The 23,387-nt window shown below is 41.4% G+C and overlaps 1 protein-coding gene across 7 annotated transcripts in view; it reads right to left on the bottom strand.

The window, feature by feature from the left end:
• DOCK3 (dedicator of cytokinesis 3) overlaps positions 1 to 23,387 on the bottom strand; it is a 509,358-nt gene that overhangs the window by 69,448 nt on the left and 416,523 nt on the right. For all 7 annotated transcript variants that reach the window (XM_027585590.2, XM_027585591.2, XM_027585588.2 and 4 more), the window contains 10 exons: positions 21,537 to 21,661; positions 19,378 to 19,540; positions 18,738 to 18,844; positions 17,991 to 18,162; positions 17,523 to 17,620; positions 14,678 to 14,761; positions 13,501 to 13,601; positions 8,731 to 8,812; positions 4,459 to 4,629; positions 1,331 to 1,523 (listed from right to left, as the gene is read on the bottom strand). In XM_027585590.2, coding sequence (XP_027441391.1) covers positions 1,331 to 1,523; positions 4,459 to 4,629; positions 8,731 to 8,812; positions 13,501 to 13,601; positions 14,678 to 14,761; positions 17,523 to 17,620; positions 17,991 to 18,162; positions 18,738 to 18,844; positions 19,378 to 19,540; positions 21,537 to 21,661 — 1,296 coding nt within the window. The remainder of the gene's footprint in view (positions 1 to 1,330; positions 1,524 to 4,458; positions 4,630 to 8,730; positions 8,813 to 13,500; positions 13,602 to 14,677; positions 14,762 to 17,522; positions 17,621 to 17,990; positions 18,163 to 18,737; positions 18,845 to 19,377; positions 19,541 to 21,536; positions 21,662 to 23,387) is intronic.

Below are 23,387 nucleotides of genomic sequence, written 5' to 3'. Positions count from 1 at the left end.
GTGGTAAAAATCTCGCTTCAAGGGAGCTGCTGCAACTCAAGCATTCAATGAAACGGAGATGCACATGAAAATCTGGTGGGGGCTTGTCATCTCAATATCCAACTACATAGTTCCACTGCCACATAAAGTTTAAGAACAGTTTTTCTTAAGTGTTTATGGGAAGCACAAGTACATACATATATATCAGAAATAAAGGAGCTCAGTGAGGGCAGTCTGCTGTCCCCCTTCCCATATATTCGAAAGCATCTTCTTAAAGTAGTGCACAAAGCCTGAACGTATGCTGTGGCCTCAGGGTCAATGCGTCCAAACCAGTGATAAAAATCTCCAGCCCAGGAACTGGTGAAGGGAGAAGTGTTTACTATGAAGAGTTACTGGTACAGAAAAGCTGACTTTCTTGGTGGCAGCTTTGCCATGAATAATAACCTACACTGGCAGAGTTAAGTCAAAGGGAACATTTATTTAGTATTGCAACTGCTATGTGTAGCACTTGGTTGAGAAATTATTGTTCTTACACTTTAAAAGTCAAACAAAAATTTTTATTACCAAAAATTCTAATTATAAAAATTCTAATAATAATTGTTTTGTTAGCATTTCAGATTCATTTCTGTGACCTAGAAGTTTATTCTATGATCATGATATTGCATTTAAAGGGCTAAGGCTCATATTGATCTTAACATTTGGACATTGAGTATTTGGTACCACTCACTGCCAGGCTGATCATGCTGAATGTGATTTCAGGTATGAATACAGAGGTTCTTTCAGAAAGTAGTCTGGGCTATTTATTATTTGTTAGGCTGTCTTGACCTCTTGGGGAGCGGAGGGCTCACTGTCTATGTCTTTATCTGATCCTTAGAGGCTCTTTCAAAGACAAGCAAGGAATCTATCTGACTGGTGAGACAAGGAACAAAGTAAACACAGTGGGTCCTCAGGGCCCCCTTCAGGGTCTCTCTTATTTCCTTGACTTACCTTCATCCCCTTGAGCTACACCTTTCTCTCTTGTCCCCCACCCCCCCTTCCCTCTGTTTTCTCCTCCTGCAGGTAGTATAGCAGGCCCTATGCTTGGCAGCTGGTTAGACTTTTGGGCCTGGAAGTTGCTCTTCAGGCCACCCCATGGGCATGGCCCAGACTAGGTCCCTAGGGATAAATCATGAGTGAGGCAGTAGGCCTCCATCTTGGCTGCATTATCTAACATAGTTTCCCAATCAGTCTGCATTTTTAGGGCCACAGGGTGCTTGCAGGATGGCTGATAAAACGGATCCTTTGATTACCACTTGGTAACACCCTGGAAAGGAGGAAAGGTGAGTCTGACTCTCATTCCAACTTGATTTACCTGAGAAAGAAAACAGACGGCTATCCACAGTCCTGGCGATGGACTGTAGCTTCACCACATCCATTGACTGCCCAATGTGCACAGTGCTGGGCATGCTCCCCAGAGTCCCTCTTACAAACTCTGCCACCTCCTGCACGGTGAACATTTGCAGCAGCTCGTCAAAGATGGTTGGGAAGGAGTTAAGGAGTGCAGCCTGTAGAAGCAAGTGAGGCTGTGGTTAGCACAGAGTTAGGTGTCTATCTCACATGCTCAGATAATCATTCGAGGAGGTGAGAGGCTGAAAAGTCACAGCAGCATCCCTGCCTCACGGGGGCTCCTCCCGGGCCTTTGACTCCACACATCCCAGCTGCACTTTTAGGGCATGGAACAGAGGAGCAAAAAGGAAACTAAAACAAGAAAATTTGCCGGGGCCCAGGCCACTTGAAGCTTTCATACCTTGCCAATACATTTGCTGGCAAGAGAAAGGAATGTAAAAAGAAATCTGCTCAATATGGCTTAATAGCCATAGCTGTTTTGCTCACAAAATGGATTTAAATTTTTTGTCGGTCTCTATGATCAAACCCTCGGCTTTCTAATTTTGGTCTCAAATTCGAGCCAGGAACTGCTCAAAGAAAGTGCAGCAGAGAGAGCTGAGCACCACCGAGCAGCATGAGCTGAACTTCACTCACAGCCTGTAGCCAGCAATCCGGCTCTGAGAACGGGACCATTTTCCCAGGATAGAGACATTTATTTGAAAGATGAAATCTGAAGACTTTGTAAATCGTGTCCTTCATCTGTGATACTTGGCAGTGCCAAGTATAAATCCATAAGGATGGAGAATGTGTGGATTCAGTCAGTTAGGAACTCTCGAGGACTGGTGATTATGTTGGCATAGAGTTCAGCAACTTAAGACAGCCTGGGCACGGGTGGGAGTGCGTGTGTTTGGAGACTTTTCTTCATGGATCTCGGCTCTGGTAGACCCATGAAGTGGCCTCTTCAGGACAATCTGATAATAGTTCCAGAGCTTTTCAGAGGCAAAGTAGTATAGGAGAAACAGAACGGGTTTTGGAATTAGACAAATAGGAGTTCAAATCTCAGCTTTACTACTTGTCTGTCACATAACCTTTGGTGAATTACTGCCTAATCCTCCGTTTTCTCATCTATAAAATGAGGATGATGTTATCACTTGTCTCCTGGTATTGGCATGAAAAATATTAGGTGCATGAAGTTAGTTTCCAACACGGTGGCCAGCACATCATTAACCTTCCAGAAATACTGGTCCTCCTTCTCTCTTGTCTACATGGTAGCAACATGAAAGAGGCTTTCCCACTTCTCAGCCCTCATACACAATTAGCCCAGAATTCCCACAGGGGAATGGAGTGTCACTGTGAGACAAGAAGGTGAGAGTGCGCTCCTCCCACATAGCACGTAATGAAGGCAGGGGGCTGTTTTCTGTGACTGCTTCATCAGGCAGGCAGTATACACTGGCCTAGAGTGAGTGAAAATTTATGCCATGGGGAAACAGGTCTGTTATCATACTGCAGTCTGTGTTCAGGCTAGGCCCAAGGACAGAACTTAAATGAATTCTATCTACAGATTTTTAACTTCCCGGGATATCAAAGAGTTTTTTTTGTTTGTTTGGGTTTTTTTTTGCAGAAATTAGAACAGCACAAAAACATATTATCAAAAGCAGTTAGATATAAAAGACAAGGGGGAAAATCAGGCCTTTCATAATCCACAACAAATAGTAAATATTCTCTTAAATGGTGAAATTTCCTATACTTATGCACCAGGACAGAAGGACACTTGCATCTGAATATCTCTTAGTGGTCAAAAGCAAAGACATAAAATCTGACTGAACCACAGACTTGCTGAGAGTTCTGAAATTCATCAAACATGAGCCTGGCACCTAAGAAGCAGATCTGACTTGAGTCTAAGCTGAGACTAGATTTGAACTCTCCTGATGTGCTAGGAATATGCCATGGAGTACAAGCCATTGCTAAGTTCTTGGAAAGCATATCTGCCTTGCTCTGCTAGCTACCTCTGAGCACCCCCATATCTCTGTATGCTGAGGGCAAGAGTAGGTATCCTGGGCCCTTCTTGGCAGGAACAGAGGGGCAGGAGGAGAGATGTGAGAAGAAGATGAGTTGCGTGGGATACTTTGGAAGGGAGACCATGGAATGACCCTTTCTTACAGAGACACCTAAAAACCTTGAGGAAGTCCCACTCTTTTATAGAGTCTAGCTCGCAGTTGTTCACCTGTTCTCTGGTCCAAGGGGCTTAAAGGCAATTGGCATCAGGGGCAGCATAGGGTCACATGGAAAACAAAAGAGCAGACTATTCTAATCTTAAAGGAGATATTTAAACATACATATGCACTCATGACAGTCCTGGCAGCAACTGAATGAATGGATGGGAAAGTGATCTTTGCTGATAGGTTTTGAGGTTTTGAGTAATAATTAGTTTAAAAAAAAATCAAAGAAATGCATCTATTGGATAAAATTCTGACATTTATGTATAAGAGAAAATAACCCCCTTGTGATTATGGTTAACAAACAATATCCTTGATCCTTTCTAGGGTGAGGTTCCCTGGAAAAGGTAACAGATTTGCTGACTGGAATTTTTAATATAAGGCAACAAATTTTCTTCCCACACTGTATTTCTAATAGAATCTAATCTTAATTTTTAACCAAAGTTTTCTAATTATTTCTGCCTATTTTATTCTTAATTCTGGACTAGATAAGTACTAATCTAAAGTTTATTAAGTTTTAAAAAAAATTAAAACAGTGACTAGGAAACAAAATTCTCTATACATTCTGAATATCCCCTTTAAATAAGATGTTCATAAATGACAAATAGTGTGGTAACTAAATAAACTTGGCCTAAAGAGGGCTTCTGAGAATAAAGTTGTGCTTCTTCTCCACCATAAAGCCACTGGGCTGTTTTATATTTGGAAGCTGGGTCATAGCTGGCTTTGAAGTAAAAGCAGCATTTTGTTCTATTAGGTATTTCCTTGCAAATCAACCCTCACCCAACACACAGGAGTCTGGCAGGGCTACTTCAACTCTAGAAGCCAGAGGACAAAGAAAGAAACCACCTGCTAAGGCAGACAAGAATCCAGCAGCAAAACTTCCCTGTAGCTCACAGACCTGAGTGAAAAGGAGTGTTTCTGAGTTTCTGCTGTCCAGACTGAGCACAAACCGGATGGACTGGAATAGTTCTTGGATGCTGGACCGGAACTCTTCCTCTTCCATCCCGCAGGTGGCTCGGGAATACAGGATCCTCGACTGCACAATAAACTTGAAAAGGTACTCCAAGGCCTGGAAGTGTGGGAGCAAAAGGGATAGAGAAGTGTTAAAGATGGCCAACAGGTAACAGCAGGGAATAAAGGGCAAAGAAACCGTAAATTCTACACCAAAATTGGGCAATGGACAATTTCCACTGTGGAGACAAGCATTTTTTTTTTTCTCAAAAGTCCAAATGGTCACTGAGCCACAGCTGTCTTCTTCCTGAGAGAATCACCAAATTATTTCACAACTGTTTTTGTGGTTCTGGAAATTAGGAACCACAGACTGTTATGGGAGCAGTTGAATTCAAGAACATACAGGATCAAAAGAAAATTAAGTTTCTTTGCATTTTTTTTTTCAGATCTGGAAATGAGAGGCTTTAAAAGCAATGATGCAACTTCTGTTGAATTTGTTCCATGAAGGAAAAGTCCTTAAGGAATCTTCTGCACCTTTGAGATACAGCTGGGGCCTGACATGGTGCCAGCCTTCTCACTGAGGATCAAGTCTGGAGAAAACTTGTCCCAGGTTGCACAGCCCCAGGTGGACCTGACACGTCCTTTGCCCCTTCCAAACCAGAGCACCTTGCATACATAATTTTTGACCAGTGCAGAAGATGAAGCTCCCATAACATGTTGTAGGAGCAGAATCTAATTCTGGGGAGTCCCTGCAGCTTGGCTCATGCTTATGAGCAGAGTAATTATCTTTTAAAAGAACAGAATGAAAATCCAAGACTATGCTTTCCAATCAAAGAAATGCCACAGATTCCCCAGACGCTGGAAAGGCAGAGACACTGGGGAGAAACTTATCCAAGGATGAAAGAAATGGAGTTCAGCTACTTGAAATATATAATAGGAAATAATTCTCAAGCTACCTTTTATGACCTATGCATGTATCAGAAGGTTTGGCAAAACAAAACAAGGTTTGGTTTGGTTTTGTGGCCCATATAGAATTCAGTTGGCATTGTAGAATGGCTAGGTCAGAAAAATGCAACTTCCAAGGCTTGTACCAGTAGAAAAAATTATGGTGTGTGGCCTCATCAGCATGAATGCTACAGCCTCCATTCCGGTAGCTTGTTAATGCCTGGTCTGAAAAGAACCAGGAAAATCTGTGCTACATACTCTAATTTTAAAAAGGAAAATGTTTTCCTCATGACCAGCTTTTTTTTTTTTCCAGTTTGAAACGGCTAACACAGAGATATATTGAATGGCTTGAAACATCTACTCATTTCATAGCGAAGGGCAGAACCAGAGAGCAAAACTGCTTGCAGTTCCTGGTCATGAGTGGTAGAGCCTATGAAATTTATTCAAAATTCAACGGTGCTTCCCACCCTGTGTGGAGACAATGGAACACATAACTGTGGGTGAAGCATCTGCGCTATCCAGTTCTACTTAAGTTAATAAACTCGAAAGGAAAAGAGATCCTAAGAGTTATTACAACCTTTCCATCACAAAGAAGATCCACTGTGCCTGCTTTTCCTCCTCATGGTTCCCTGGGGGACCTGATGTAGTGAAAATGTGCTATCTTTTTAGAACACCTTGCCAAATACCATCTTCGAACCCACCAAAGATACCTCCTACAGGTCATTCACAAGGGAACAAACAAAAGAACCAAGTAAGAAAACAAAGGACTCTTTATTTTCATCTTCCTTAGTGGTCAAACTTTCTTAGAAAGCCAAGACTTTGAAAGTGAAAGGAAGAGATGGGGTGTGGGGGGCAAGATGTATTGAATCAAGAGTAATAAAGAAGAGGTTTCCTGGTCCACACCACAATGAGAGTTGCCAGGCCAGGACCTTGTGTATCCCATGAAGGATGGAAAGAGGATTGGACAGAGACTTACTGGTTTAGTCAAGAGGACTTATCAACTAAAATTGGATGAAGAAGGGGAAATGACCTGATAAAATCTTAGTACTGGATGCATTAGTATGAGATGCCATTCAAACAAGCTTGAAATGAGAATAAGTATGAAAGTACCTCAGAGAAGTGCTCCCTCAAAGGGAAATCTTGCTTCTCTCCACCCAAACCTGATCTTCTCCTGAAAAACATCTCCCAAAGTAACCCTGACATCAAGATTTGGCCAGACTCCTCGGAACCAGCCTCAGTTCTTCCTTTCTGTCACCTCCCATCCAATTTAACATTTGAAATCTTCTGCTTTGGTCACAACAGCCACTTTTTGGTTGCTTGAAAAAATCAAGCTTCCTAGGCCCTTTTTTTTTTTTTAGAGAGGGAGGGGAGAGGCAGAGGGAGAGAGAGAATCTTAAGCAGGTTCCACGCCCAGTGCAGAGCCTAATGTGGGGTTTGATCTCACAACCCTGAGATCATGACCTGAGCTGAAATCAAGAGTCAGATGCTTAACCAATTAAGCCACCCTGGCACCCCTCAACGAGGCTTTTAAACATGTTGTTTCCTCTGTCTGGAATGCTCATCCCCCAGGCCTGCATGCTGATTTCAGCCCAGAGGTCACTTCCTCAGAGGGGCTTTCCTTAAAACCTTGATCTCAAGTAAACCTTCCCTTCCAGCCAGTCTATCCTATGATCCTGTTTACTCCCTCAAGTTTTTTCTTTTTTCACTGACTTTGTGTATTTATCAGTGTTACATGTTTGTCTGTCTTTCCTCCACTTGGATGGAAGTACTATGAAGGCCTAGCCTTTTCTGCTTGGGCCCCTGCTGAATCCCCAGGGGCTACTACAGTGTTTGACACATGGCAGGTACCAAGCAACATCAAGTGACTGAATGATTCTTAGGAGAAAACAACTTCATCTGTGATGCTTTCTCCAGTATCCTGAGCAATTAATTTTGGGACTCACATAGCATCTTTCACATTTAACTCAATTTCTATCCCCTCAAATACTGTATGAGGCACCTGACAGGTACTGGGTTGAGAGAAGAACAGACCCTGGGCCCTGCCTCCACGTCACACTCAGAACCATGCTCTATACCTGAGCTCACGCTTCACTGGGGACGTTTTCTTCAAGGGTAGAGGCCTGTCTTACTCATCTCTGCATCCTAACGCCCACAGCAGATGCTAACTGCTTTGTAGATATGTATTATATGAAGGAGCACAGAAATAACACTTGTGGCCTTATATTTTTACAGGATGTACACAGAAGAGGTAGGGGAACATGGACCTATGATTTGATTTTGCCTCTTCAATCTGACGATGCTTGGGGAAACCCCCATCTCACTTGTTACCATGTGGCAAGAACAGCAAAATCACAGGCCCGGTAGTACTTATAGCCCATGATGTGAAATTAAAAGGGAACAGAGAAAAAGCAGAACAGCTTTGTTACCATTCTTCTTTTATTGCTAACTGGAAAGGGCGGGAAAGACATGCTTAAAAAGCAACTAAAAAAAAAAGTAACTCAAGAACAAGAAAATGTAGGGGTAGAAAGGGAGAAAGCATAGACTTGCTGTGAGTTCTCAGAGGATATGGCAGCTTTCTTTAAATAGCTATCTGGAGAACTGTCGAGCAAAAGAGGGATCAATATTCTCATAGATGATTCTCTATGGTAGAAGCAGTACCATGAAAAGAAGTTACCAGAAAGTGAAGTTAACTCACAATGAGGATGATCCCCTGAAAACTGGAGCTGCCCAGAAATGCAAAAGGCTGCCTTATTGTGGGACCTGTCCACACAAGGGTGCTGTCATGGGGGACCCTGGATTCCTCCAAAGGTCAAGGTTTTAAGATTATCTTCTTCTCAACATATCCATATATAGTGCATTCACACTCAGCTCTTTTCACTTAAAACAGTTTTAAAACCAATGTTTAGTAACCACTGAACAAGGGAAAAGTGCTGAAAGATCTTAATTCTAATCAATGTTGCCACCAACACTGGTTTAGAAGGAGATACGATACTTTAGCCAGTGGAAGCAGATTTGGATGCTGTTGGCAAAAACCAGGCAGGAAGGATGGCCAGGAGCTAAATGCACATCATCCATCCTTCCCACCTTAAGACAAACAAGATCTTCTGGGGCAAAATCAAGGTGAAGAAAGGGGAATTATGTGGTCCAAGGCGTTCCTGAAAGCAGGCCAGTGTACTAGGATATCTACACTTGTCCTGCACACTATAAACCACTGACATTACTGACAAACAACTGCAGGGTGGGCCCTTTATGTATAGTGAGCTCAGTACATTACCCGCATGGCTTCCTGAATGTGGTCCTGTCGAATCAGTTCTGCTGAGCAGTCCATGTACCACTTCAAACAGCGGATGAGCTCCCTGGGAAAGAGAACAGTTCCAGAAACCCCACTTTAATTCAGAAGCAATGCAGCTTGAAATTTTTGCAGCCCAGAATTAGCTGCACAGGAATAATATGCTGTTGATGAGCCAGAATGGAGTGATGGATCCGTTACAGTTGTGGAATCTCCAGATCATTTTAGACCAGACAACATACCTCATTCAGACAACATACCTCATCCATAGAGTTGCTACATTTTAATTAGCAATTATAATCATTCTTTCTCACTCTCCCTGACATATTTCTTCTTTGATTATAAGAAAGTTTCCCCAAAGTCCTGGATTTTGCATGTATTTTTGTTTTGTCGAAACCTGCTGTGTCTCCAGAACATACAACAATGACTAGTAAATAGTAGACACAGATAAAGGTATCCAGTCCCGTGTGCCCCGCCTTGCTCCCCCTTTATCTCATATATTTTATTTCCTTAGGACCAAGTAACCTGAGTGAAGGGAGATGACAGGATCAGAAGGCCTGTTCCTTACGTGGCAACAGGGCACAGAAGTCAAGTACAGGCCTTGGTCAGACAGCAGAGTTCACATCTGGGGCCTATCAATTTCTAGCTATGTATCCTTGGGCAAGTTATCTGATCCTTCTGTGCCATTTTCTTCATTTAAAATATAGAGAAAACAATAGTACATTTTGAAGTTATTGTGAATACTAATGAGATGATGACACGCTTAAAGCACAGCATGGTGCCTGCTCTACAGAGTGACATCAAAGCACCGGAGTTCCAGTGACTCCACAGCCTCGTCACCCTTGGGTTTTACTTATATTTTAAAAAATTGTGCTAATTCTACAGAAGAAAGTGGTGACATTTTTATTTAATGGTTTTATTTTTTCATTTTAATTTTTTTTGCTTTAATGGTTTTAGACAGCCTTTGTTTCCCATGTTAACTATTTATATCTTTTATCAACTTTTTATTTCTTTGACATTTATTTGTGGGTGCTATATTTACTTATTCACATGTTTCTCACGGAAAAAGCAAGATTAACTTTTATTAGCTTTGCCACCATTTATTAGAAGGAAAAGTATGACAACTGTGTAGTAAACTATGGTTTAAAATGTCAGCTCACTCTTAATCTCAGGAAATAAACTGAGGGTTGCTGGAGTGGAGGGGGGTGGGAGGGATGGGGTGGCTGGATGATGGACCCTGGGGAGGGTATGTGCTATGGTGAGTGCTGTGAATTGTGTAAGACTGATGAATCACAGACCTGTACCCCTGGAACAAATAATACATTATATGTTAATAATAAAAAATGAGGAAATTGAAAAAAAAATGTCAGCTCAAAGACCACAGCTAATATCCTAATCAATAGTGAAAGAAAGTTGTTCCTCTAAGATTAGAAATAAGGCAAGGATGCCTGTTCTTGCCACTTCTATTCAACATAGTACTGGAAGAACAGTTAGGCAAGAAAAAGTAGTAAAAGGCATCCAAACTGGAAAGGAAGAAACAAAATTATCTTTGTTTGCAGATGATATGGTCTTATATGTAGAAAAAAACTGAAGATTCCACAAAAAACTTTTAGAATTAATAAATGAATTCAGCAAAATTGCAGGATATAAAATTAATATAAAAATTATTTGCATTTCTATACACTTATAGTGAGTACTTCAAGAAGGAAATGAAGGGAAAAAAATCCATTTATAGTAGCATCAAAAAAGAATAAAATACTTAGGACTAACTTAACCAAAGAGGTGAAAGACTTGTAGACTCATACTTTGAAAACTATAAAATGTTGCTGAGAGAAATTAAAGAAGATATTAATAAATGGAAAGACACTCATGTTCACTGATTGCAAGACTAAAACTATTAAGATGCCAACACTAACTAAAGTGACCTACAGATTCAATGCAATCTCTACCAAAATCCCAACAGCACTTTTTGCAGAAATAGAAAAATTCATCCTGCAGTTCTTATGGAATCTCAAGGATCCCCAAATAGCCAAAACAATATTGAAAAAGAAGAAAAATTTAGAGGACTCATACTTCCTGATTTCAAAACTTACTACAAAGTTACAATAACCAAAACAGCAAGGTACTGGCATAAAGACAGACATACACATCAACAGAATAACATAGCCCAGAAATAAATCCTCACAGAGATGGTCAAATGATTTTCAACAAGGGTGCCAAGACCATTCAATGGGGATAGGATAGTCTTTTCAATAATTATATTAGGAAAGCTAGATATCAATGTGCAAAAGAATGAAGTTGGATTCTGTTACACAATAAACAAAAATTAACTCAAAATGTATCAAAGACCTAAATGTAAGAGCTAAAACTATAAATTAAACTTGTATACAAAAATATAGGGGAAAAGCTCTATGACATTGGATTTAGCAATGACTTCTTGGATATGTCATCAAAAGCACAGGAAACAAAAGAAAAAATAGATAAGCAGGACTATATCAAAATTGAGAACTTCTATATATCAAAAGACACAATCGACAGAAAGAAAGGCAATGGGAGAAAATATTTGCAAATTGTGTACCTGACAAGAGGTTAATGTCTAGATTATATAAAGAATTCCTACAGACCCTTTCCAACCAGGGCTGGGCAGAATGGCTCCCAAGAAGAAGGGTGGCAAGAAGAAGAAGGGTAGTTCTACCATCAACGAGGTAGTGACCAGATAATACACCATCAACATTCACAAGCACATCCATGGAGTGGGTTTCAAGAAGCGTGCCCCTCGGGCACTCAAAGAGATCCAGAAATTTGCCATAAAGGAGATGGGAACTCCAGATGTGCGCATTGACACCAGGCTCAACAAAGATGTCTGGGCCAAAGGAATAAGGAATGTTCCATATTGTATCCATCTGCAGTTGTTCAGAAAACGTAATGAGGATGAAGATTCACTAAACAAGCTCTACACACTGGTTACCTATGTACCTGTCACCACTTTCAAAATCTACAGACAGTTAATGTAGATGAGAACTAATCGCTGATTGCCAAATAAAAGTATAAAAAAAAAAAGAATTCCTACAGCTCAACAATAAAACACTGAACAGAATGTTTAAAAAATGGGCAAAAGACTTTGTATGGAATCAGAAAAGACCCTGAATCTCCAAGGAAATGTTGAAAAAGAAAAACAAACCTGGGGGCTTCACATTGCCTGATTTCAAGCTATATTACAAAGCTGTGATCACCAAGACAGCATGGTACTGCACAAAAACACACACATAGACCAATGGAACAGAATAGAGAGCCCAGATATGAACCCTCAACTCTATGGTCAAATAATCTTCGACAAAGCAGGAAAAAACATGCAATGGAAAAAAGACAGCCTCTTCAATAAATGGTGCTGGGAAAATTGGACAGCTATATACAGAAGAATGAAACTCAACCATTCTCTTACACCATACACAAAGATAAACTCAAAATGGATGAAAGACCTCAATGTGAGACAGGAATCCATCAAAATCCTAGAGGAGAACATAGGCAGTAACCTCTTCAACATCGGCCACAGAAACTTCTTTCAAGACACATCTCCAAAGGCAAGGGAAACAAAAGCGAAAATGAACTTTTGGGACTTCATCAAGATAAAAAGCTTCTGCACAGCAAAGGAAACAGTTAACAAAACAAAGAGGCAACCCACAGAACGGGGAAGATATTTGCAAATGACACTACAGACAAAGGGCTGATATCCAAGATCTATAAAGAACTTCTCAAACTCAACACCCAAAAGGACTTGAATAAATTTTTCTCCAAAGAAGATATACAAATGGTCAATAAATACATGAAGAGATGCTCAGCATCATTAATCATTAGGGAAATGCAAATCAAAACCACGATGATATACCACTTCACACCAATTAAGGATTATTACTATAAAACCCCCCACTCCTTCCAAAAAACACAACAGAAAATAACAAGTCTTAGCTTGAGGACATGGAGAAATTGAACACCCTTGTACACTGTTGGTGGGAATGTAAAATGGTGCAGCTGCTGTGGAAAACAGTATGGTGATTCCTCAAAAAATTAAAAATAGAACTACCTTATGAACCAGTAATGCCACTTCTGGGTATATGTCAAACAGGACAGAAAGCAGGGTCTTGAAGAGATATTTGTATATCCATGTTCATAGCAGCATTATTCACAATAACTAAAAGGGGAGAGCAACCCGAGTATTCATCGACGGGTAAGTAGATAAACAAAATGTGGCATATATGTACAATAGAACACTATTCAGCTTTTAAAAGGAAGGAAATTCTGACACATGCTACATGGATGAACCTTGAAGACATTATGGTAAATGAAATAAGCCAGACACAAATAGACAAGTATTGTATGATTCAATTGACATGAGGTACGTAGAACAGGCACATTCAGAGACAGAGTATGATGGTGGTTGCCCAGAGGCAGCAGAAGGGGAAGGGGTGATGGGGAGTTAATATTTAATGGGTACAGAATTTCAGTTTTGCAAGCTGAAAAAAGTTCTGGAGATGGATGGTGGTGATGGTTGTACAACAATGTGAACATACTCAATGCCACTGAGCTATACACTTAAAAATAGGTATTTTATATTCTATGTATTTTACTACAATTAGAAAAAAATTAAGTAAAAAAAAAAAAGGTCAGCTGAATGAATGCTGGTTGTCACTGAACTTTTTTTAAGCCTGTCTTTCTATTCAAACACAAGTCCTAATAATGATGCCAAATGGAACTTACTTGTATGCCAGGGCTCCAGCAAAGTGTTTCTGGATGTATGTGTCCATTACAGGCCGGAAGTGGAAATACTTGATGTCTCTGAGCAGGTTGATGATGAATACCTGGAGGAGATAGAGGGTACCAGGGTTCACTGGAGGCCTCAGACTTATCTCCAGCAGAAAACAGAATTCTTGCTTCTTTAAGGAATGACAAACTCTCAGTGTTTTCTCTAGTGTTGCCCACAGGCAGAGAATGTAAGATTTCTATTCTGTGTCTGTATTTCTGTCTTGTCTGTTCTATTCCTACAGCCCCCAGCCTCTGAATTTGGACTTGGGGCTCATCTGTCTGTGCCAGTGTTACTCTGAATCTCTTCACAATAATGCTGGGTGGTGTAATATAGATTAGGAAAAAGCAAAACGATACCTGTGTATGGTGGCATAAATACAAAGGTGTCTCAAAAAACTTGGAAAAGAGAGAAAAAAAAGATTATCCTCTGAGCCAGCTCAGCCTATGAAAGGCTGGGCCCTTCAGAAATGGGGCTGGCTGGCCAGGAGAGCAAGGAAGAAGAAAAGCCAAAAGGCCAAACTATGCAAACTATTTAACTCTTACCTCTGCTCCTCATCTGTTAGGTAGACTTATAGTATGTGGTTCCTCTTGAATGTACAGCACTCCTATGGGACTGGATCTATTAAGCTAAATGCACTGAACATTCAAACCACTGTCCATTCTCACTAAGCAACCTCTGGAGACTCTGGTTCCCAAACAACTGTACACAGGGAGACAGTGTGATGCTCAGACCAGCATGGGTGAGTCTCTGCTCTTTCTGGTGGTTATATCCTACTGTGCAGGTGAAATAATAGGCCATCTGGTTTCCTATATTCATCTCTGAGCATTTTGTTGGTGTAGGTCTCTATTTCAGGGTCTAGGCAACTCTGCAACAGTGATGAGACTGAGTATCAGAACTACAAAGTTGAGGCCCAGACCTGACCAGGCTGAATTCTTCAAATTTGATGTTGTAGGGATCTGCCTGGGAAGTTGGTTGGTTGGTCTTCCTTGGGTGACACTCCTCAGCCCCTTTTGTGTTGGAAACATCTGTACCTTGTATTGACTCATTCTAATAAACTGCTTCCCTTGGATTTTTAAAAACATGTGACAGAAATAACTAACAAAAATGAAAGTCAGAAAGGGTGAGACTTACCAAAGACTGAAACACCAACAGGCCATATTTCTCTGTATTATCATCCAAAATCACAAAGAGTGTATCTAAAATGTCTTGCAGAAACTGTAACATAAAAATCAGAGGGCTCAAGTCTTAGGACCTTGTACACATGGTCAAACTTCCATACACCAATGAGTTTAATCTCCCAATAAACAAACTAAAAAATCTCCTAAGATCTCAAATCACCACTTAGAAAAAATTGAGTATCCCACCTCCACCTAACTAAGGGATAACTAGGTATACTCAGGGTGTTTGTGTACAGCCCAAAGGACCATAAGAGAGATTTGGAGAGGCTCTTTCTCTTGGTTGAGTGCTAAACTTCTAAAGAAAGAGCAATTACCTAAAAAACACAGGATACCCATGTAGAATTATAACTTTGAAATAAAGACAATGTAAGTGATTCTGATGCCAAATTCATTTTAAGAAAAAGAGCTCACTTTCCCAGGACTCCAAAGAGAGCAGTAGTCCCTTACTCTCTGCTGTGGCCTAACTCTATAGAGGACACTTGAATGAAGGGGTGGCAGGCTAGGCCTTAACTACAGAAACCATGTTTTGGTCTAGAAATCAGTATTCCAGGAGAAGGGAGAAAGCTGCTGCTGAGGGCTATCGATGAGGGTAAAAGATCTGGAAGCACCATTTTGTTTTTGTTTTCTTGTTTTTTGTTTCTAAGATGCAAAATCCAAGGCAGAGGATGATAAATACTCATGGATACTGGCGGTCTTTAAAAATCAAATCTAACATTTTGTTGGTCAAAAGGCAACTGAATGATACAATGTTTACAATTTATTTCCTAGCAGTGTCTAAAGTGGCAGGTGTGGATGGGGGTGTTGATGGGCAAGAGTGGCCACAGGCTGATGATTGCTGGTGCTAGGTGATAGGTACTCCTAGGGTTCTTTCTACTATTTTACTTTTGTGTATGTTTGAAATATTCTAATAAAAAGTAAAAAAAAAAAAGGAGGCGCCTGGGTGGCTCAGTCGGTTAAGCATCTGCCTTCGGTTCAGGTCATGATCTCAGGGTCCTGGGATCCAGGCCCGCATCAGGCTCCCTGCTTGGTGGGGAGTCTGCTTTTCCCTCTCCCGCTGCCTGCCCCCCCCGCCCCCCCGCTTGTGCACGCTCTCAGTCAGGTTAATAAATAAAATCTTTAAAAAAAAAAGGAAAAAAAATATTTTAAAATTCTAGCAGATTCTTTTCACACTCTCTTCTGGTGGCTTGAGATCAATTATTGATGCTAAAACCAGATATGCTGATAGGATATTCTCTTATCAGGAATACAACAACTCAGACTTAAAAAGATTACAGGTTTTTTAAAATACCCTTCTGTTTGCTAATTGATATTTTTAATATGTTTAGAAGAAAAAAAATGCCCTGAGAATAAACCAATCTTCAGTTTCAAAAACTAGTATTAGTAGGGGCGCCTGGGTGGCTCAGTTGGTTACGTGCCCAACTCTTAATTTCAGCTCAGGTCATGATCTCAGGGTCCTGGTCTCAGGGTCCTGATCTCAGGGTCGTGGGATCGAGCCCACGTCAGGTTTGTGCTGGGTGTGGAGCCTGCCTAAGATTCTCTCTCTCCCTCTGCCACCCCCCCAAACAAAATAAAGCAAAGCAAAGCAAAACAAAACAAAACAAAACTAGTATTAGCTTGTTTAAGAGTTCTTTTTAAAAAATTGATGATACTCTGATTAATTGATGAAAACAAAATTCAGACAAGACTTCATAAAAACACATAGAGGTATACAGACTTTAAAACTGTTTCTTGTTTGGAGACACCGTGTATGTTACGGAGTCAATGGTCCTGTAAAATGAAAGGTTATCAGTACTCATTGATTTGGTAATTACAATGACAGAACTAAGAAAGCTCACTGATCGACAAGCTGCCTTCTTGAAATTTAGTCTCTATCCTACATTCCACTGCTCTTGCTGATCATCCAAAGCAGCTCCATCTTCCTGAGCAGAGTTCAGTCCATTGTGTAGAATCTACCTGTGGGGCTTACACCATCAGGAGGTATCTGGGAGTTTTCTTGAGCTAAAACCAGGTGGGCAAACACTCTGCACAATGCAGAGAAGCCCTACAGAAGACAATTGGGGACTGGTAGTGTTGTCAGCCTGCTCAGGTCATTAGATGGGAAATGTCACAAAGGTACCTAGAGAAAGCAGTTGAGACAGGGAGTGGGGAGGCGTCCCTAGTATGGACTCTAAGTGGGGGAGACTGGGCAAAATCAGTAGCTATAGGTTAATGGAGAGTATTTAGAGTTCTTCTAGATAATCAAGCCAGTAGAGCCAGAAAAACTTCAGGCTAGGTTTGTGGTAAAAGGGTTACAAATAAGGAAAATGAGAAAGAGATCTAAGGAAAGGAGAGGAGGCAGCACAAAGCACCGGGTGTGTTTCTGAGAGGATGCTTTGACCACTACCCTCTAATTATTGTTTTGCTTTCTAGGAAGAAAAGTCAGAAAACAGGGTTTATAACTTAAATATAGTTTCTGAAAGATAATAAGCCCGATGTGATACCTCCTTTAAAAAGAGAAGCTAACAAAAGAAAGAAAGAAAGAAAGAAAGAAAGAAAGAAAGAAAGAAAGAAAGAAAGAAAGAAAGAAAGAAAGAAAGAAAGAAAGAAAACGAAAGAAAACGAAAGAAAAAAAGAAAGAAAAAAGAAAAAGAAAGAAAGAAAGAAACGAAAAGAAAAAAAGAAAAACAACTTTATTTCTACTCATCTAGTTATATTTCAAGAAATGGTCTCAGAGGGATACTGGTAGAAATCAAGGAGAAGTAAGGCCTTCTGCCCAGACTCTTGCTCAGGCAGCATGTATGAATTTCAGGAAGACCCACCTTAACAATTTCTTCCCCACTGACGTGCCGCAACCGCCCTAGGATGTCCATGATCCGGTCTGGAAAAGCCTTCCATTTCAGCAGAGCAAGGAGGTCCACTAAAAAAGCAAGTGCAAAAGATGGTGAACACTGGCCATGCCAAGGACAAGCAAGGCCCAGACCCTCCCTGCCCGGTGGAATCTAGATGAAGAGAAACAGCCACAAGCATTACAACAGTCTCTTTAGTGCCAACGTCAAGGCCAAAGACACATAGGTGAAATCTGGAGGTATACTCCGGAGCTACTAAAACCATGGGAAATCTTACAGGCTGCTATTGCCAAGTGGTTCCTCCAACTGCAGGTGAAAAGAATTCCCTCATTGTGGCATGAAAAAGCAACAAATTTCTGTCTCCCTTAGCATGCATCAGCAACATGAAATCAGCCACTGAGGACAAGGAGGGCAGCCCCCTCTGCAGATCCCATCACCTACCATTCTGGGTGAGTTTGGTGGAGGAGAGCTGTGTGGAGATGAAGAAAGACTCTTTGGTGCTGCGCTGGAAGATGAGGCTGGAGGGGATGTTGGGGCAGCCATTGTAGTCCTCTTTGCAGCAGGGCAAGCCCAGGTACAGAGCATGGTTGTTAAACGTGCTATTCTCATCACACTGTAGGCAAAGGTAGAGAACACAGAATGTTTCCTGAACCATGCCATGTGTAAAAAGGTCGCAGGAGATTTTTTTTTATGTTGATGTTTGCTCTCATCTTCCTGAGGCTAGATCTTGGGCCTCAGGTCCTCTTAGAAGAGTGCTTTCTGTTTGGAAACTCCCCAGAATGGCTCATGTGCCTCTTAAAGAGAACATGGTGGGGCAGGTGGCCTCTACCTGGTGTGCGGGCAACTCTGGAAGGCAGCTGTGTTGTGACAGCTGACAGAACCATGATCTCAAATGGCAGGTCTCTGAATGTACTAGCCAAGGCCACAGCGGCACAGAAGAGTTGGTAACAGACTTCCATTACTTGTGAAGTGGGAGGTGGGACACAAAGGGCCTGCTGGCATTACTTGTGGGAAGGAGGCCACTGTAGTTAGAAGACAAAGCCTGCCCACAGCTGTCCTGCTGTCATCCACCAGCGCACAACCCTGGATCCTTTGGCCTGCCCACTGAAAACCATGTAACTGAGAACCATGTGTGAGAGTGGTCTCAGGAGTGTGAGGGTTGAGGTGTGAGACAGCCAGGCTCCATACCTTGTACACATAGAGCTCATGGATGTCATCTGAGAGAGTGGTGCCATCATCCCGCATCAGGGGTGAGAATGCAAAGCCAAAGAGTTTCTTTTCCCCTTTGTCCTTTGCTGCAACCAGAGCTAAGTGTTAGTTGTTTTTGCCCCTCACTTTGTTTTTTTAACAGAAATTCCCCTTGTGCTATCACCCGCATTTACTTCTTCGTCCCTTGCTTTCATTAATTAGGTATCTACCTGACTGCAGTAATGATGAGAAACGTACTGGACTGAGTTTCCATTTATATCCCAAGATACACAGGCTACTTAGACTGAAATAGAAACTGATTGCTGGTCTTGATAAACCAGAGGCTCTTTAAGAAACAGTTTAATATGTAGAAAGGAAACACCCAAAGGAGAATGACACTGGTAATTATCCAGTGTCTGGGTCAGACACTAGGAAGGGCCAGTACCAGACCCCACGGTTTGAGTCACTGTCTAAAGAACAACCTCTGATGACATCCCATGCCTGAGTACCCATTTATTCAGAACTCCTCATTTTCTTGCCCCAATAATAAGAACCCTCTGAATTCTCTTTCTGAGGAAAGAGTTCTGAGACAAGAGAATATTCATATCCTCCAAGGAATGTGGAGAGAAGTCTCACTCACTGGAACAATGTCTGAACTCGAAGCGCAGGTGGGAGCCCCGGAACCGGTCGATGGGGATGGGCAATTTGATAATCTCTCCCCAGCGAGGACTATTACTGTGGTAGAGGACAAAGGAGTGGTAGGAGCTCCTATTTGGCTCTCCTGAACCCAAGCTTATGCAATCCTGAAAGAGAGAAGCAAAATAAAGTGTCATCTTCCTGGAGGAAGCCCCTGGATTTCTCTCTGGCACTAGGACATTTTCTCCTTTGTGCAGGTCCTATTTTCCCATCAGGCCAAATCTACAAGATGAAAAAATTCATTTGACTTGAAATTCAATACTTTTGGAGACAACTGTGTAGATAGCATAAAGAATCCATGGTCAACAATGCTCCTTCTTTTCCTTGGGGCAGAAGTAACCATACACACTGCTCAATAAACTGGAGGAAAGCTGAACAGCGTATCTGAACCACTCATTCGCATTCAGAAAGGAAACAGTGAACTCCATAGGAGAATTCAACTGTACATGACACTTTACCCGATCAGAAAATTAATTAATTTATAAAGCAGGGAGAGCTTGTTTTCTAATCTTCCTTACCCCAATATTGCACTGGCATTTTAGGTTGCTCTTGGCTGACTGTCCTTGGATATAGATAAGGCAGAACCAGATTTAACTTGACCCTGTTTCCAAATATTGCCATGAAGATGTAGTCCCATCTTCCTGGAAGACAGGAAGTCGCACGTAATACAATCAGGAGCAGCTCCCTGTCTGCACAAGGGCGGTGTGAGCAGCTGACAACTCTACTGACCTTGACATTATCCATGCAAACAATGGACATGCCTTAGTCCTTGAGGTAGGTTTTTAAAATTATTATTATTATTTTTTTTTAGTAAAATCTCTACACCCAACATGGGGCTCGAACTCAAGACCCTTAGATCAAGAATCACATGCTCTTCCAACTGAGCCAGCCAGGTGCCCTCTCCTTCTTTTTAAAGTTAATTTATTTTCTGGAGGTGGGTTTTTAAAATGAAATACAAATCATTGTTTCTACCACCAATTAAAGATTCTTCTCTATTTCTTTCTAGCTTTGGGAGATGATTTTGACTAATTGCACCTAATTTGCACTAATTCCACAAAATGTGTATGATCATTCCTGTTCTGCCTGCCTCACAAGGCTATTGTCAAATACAGGAGCGAGGTCTGTAAAAGAATGATTTGCCTTCTATCAAGTGCTATGCAAATGATGCCTTGTTATTTGCCAGGGACTTCACCATGATATGACTGAGGGAACAACTGAAATACTGACAGTGGAAAAACAGCACTCCAGGTCCTCACTTTGAATGAAAAGTGACAGAATATATACTTGCATCTTTATACTGGCATTGGCTGGAAATAATCTTTTTAGAGCCTGCCTGACTCTGCTGTTCCTTGTCACACACATAACTTGGTACCAGCAAGTGAGTGCCTAAGTCCCACCTTTGATCAAAAAGCCAATGTAGTTTTATTGACTCAAGGAACAAAAAGAGTGGGACCTAATAACAGTTACCAAAAGTAAGCAGCTTGATGAGAGACAGAATGGCAGAAAAAGTAACATGTAGGACAGAACTAGAGGGAATAGGTCTAAATTGGAGCAGGAAGGATTGAGGTCAGACACTAGGAAGAATTTTTTTTTTTTTAATGTAGTGTTCCATGATTTATTGTTTGCGTGTAACACCCAGTGCTCCACGCAGTAGGTGCCCTCTTTAATACCCATCACCAGGCTAACCCATCCTCCCACCCCCCCTCCCCTCTAGAACCCTCAGTTTGTTTCTCAGAGTCCATCGTTTCTCATGGTTCATCTCCCCCTCTGATTTTCCCCCCTTCATTCTTCCCCTCCTGCTATCTTCTTCTTCTTCTTCTTCTTTTTTTTAACATATAATGTATTATTTGTTTCAGAGATGCAGATCTGTGATTCAACAGTCTTGCACAATTCATAGCGCCTAGGAAGAATTTCTACACAGGCTGTATGACACTGGAAGTCATCATCAGGGTTTCCTTGAAGAAAGAAAAGGCAGAGAGGAATGCATATGCAGTGATTTGAGTGAGGTCTGCTTGATGAGAATGGGTCTCTGGATAAGGTCCATAGAGTCACTAGAATTACTACAGGATTAGCCTCCATTCCAAACTGACTGGCAAATCTTACCTTCAATATTTCTCCATCTGCGTAAAGCACATACATGGTCACTTCAATATTCTTTTGTACACTCTTTCCCCCTCTCTCGAAATCCCCCTTCTCCAAGGTTAGGTACAGGTCATTGCGGATATCGCCTATGGGGAAAGAAATGCCAAGTCTTCATGACCACAGAATCCACACTGCCCCATTTGTATGGAGGACCAAGCTAGCTAGCATTTGGGTCCTCCAGGGTTCAGGTGGGTGCTCAGGGCATTGCAAGCTTGGTTAATAATGGTGGACATCTACCAGTATCAGTGCAGTGGTACTAGGTTGGTTAGTCATGTGCTCTCTAAGTCTGAATTCTAAAGATGTTCACCACACCTTGTCCAGGGTGGGAAAATGTGGGGCAGAGAATCTTCTCTCCTCTTATAGGTGACTACTCAGTCTCTCTACCCTCCAGGAGAATAGCCGAAATCTGAGCCTTCCAAAGGGGAAAGATTTTAGAATCAACAGGAATAACACTTATTATTATCATGTCTATGCTTTAACTACTACTCCCTCCTCCTTTCCCTCCAAAAGAAAAAAAAAGTAGTTTCCTTTTTCTTTTATAGGTTTTCTTTTTTCAACTCTTAACCCTTCTGAGTCTTTCTAGAGGATACGCTACTTTTTCCTTCTGAAGGCTTAGTTCCAAATCACTTCCCTTTCTGGAGTGCCAGACGGAGGTCACTGGATTATCATGTTTTCTTCTTTTTGTGGCAAGTGCTCTGGGAGCAGATGACTCTTCGGAATCACAGGTGCTAAAGCACGGGGTGACAATCTGCTGTGCTCTTGTTGCTTCCCTGTGCTTTGACTCCTGCCCACTTTGCCAATAACTGCTATTTGAGACTGGGCAGGAGAAGCTCAAACTGCAAGCTGAAATGACCTAAAAAATGACCACATCTGCCTTTTTTAGGGGAATGGGACTGTCTGTTCATGTATAAGGGGAGTTCATTTGGGCTGCTCTAAACTTCTAATTTTGTAACATGACCAGTTTTATTCATACATTCTAAAGAAGGGCTTTTGACTTTCAAAAAAAAAAAAAAACCTACATAGTAAAGTCTCTGGGAAAAAAATCTTCAAAGGAAAAAAATGGCAAAGGAAAACACACAAGGCCAAAGTGAAGATGTGTTAGCAGCCTGAAGAATTCAATTGAGAGGTGATGGAATGATTAACTTGCAAAACAAGCCAATTCAGAATATTCTTTCTACCTCAGTTCTTAGCAAAACTGGCACATCTAAAAGTTCCTTACTTGGAATCACAATGACATAACCAGGTATTGTTTCTGGTTAGCAAGTGAGATACATGATGATGACTCCTTTTCTGCACAGATGACCTCTCTGATTGTGGAAGTGTCTTAGCATCTTTTATGTATGAAACATGATAGACCAGGACTGGCATATACCTGGGTTTTGAGGTCTTCATTACCAGACCTTCTATTCTTCAGGTCATCTTACTATACAAGGAATGCAGCCATGGCTATTTGGTTGCATAATGAAGCTCTTAAAATACTTCCGCTCAAGTGGGGAAGAGCAGCCCATAAGAAGCAATTACTTATTCTCTGACAGCCCAGAGAACTTTTTCTAATGTGTGAAAAAATCCTGTTCCCCAAATAGCCCTGAGGCTACCATGAAGAAAAAGGAAAATTCGTTCTGAAAATCAAATACAAAGGCAACTAACTGCTGGATAGGCAGGACAGCCGAGAGGGTGTCTATCCCTGCAGTTCACACAGACTTCTCTCCTGGGTGAGGAGAGCCTCTACTTTGAATTTTCATGAGTCTGGCTTGAATCTGCCTCCTTTGGACATCTCTGCTTGGGCCTCCTAGCATATCATGAAAATAGCAC

Source organism: Zalophus californianus, chromosome 1 (assembly GCF_009762305.2).
Source record: "Zalophus californianus isolate mZalCal1 chromosome 1, mZalCal1.pri.v2, whole genome shotgun sequence".
In the NCBI taxonomy this organism is placed as follows: Eukaryota; Metazoa; Chordata; class Mammalia; order Carnivora; family Otariidae; genus Zalophus; species Zalophus californianus.
This window is presented reverse-complemented; position numbering and strand designations above follow the sequence as displayed.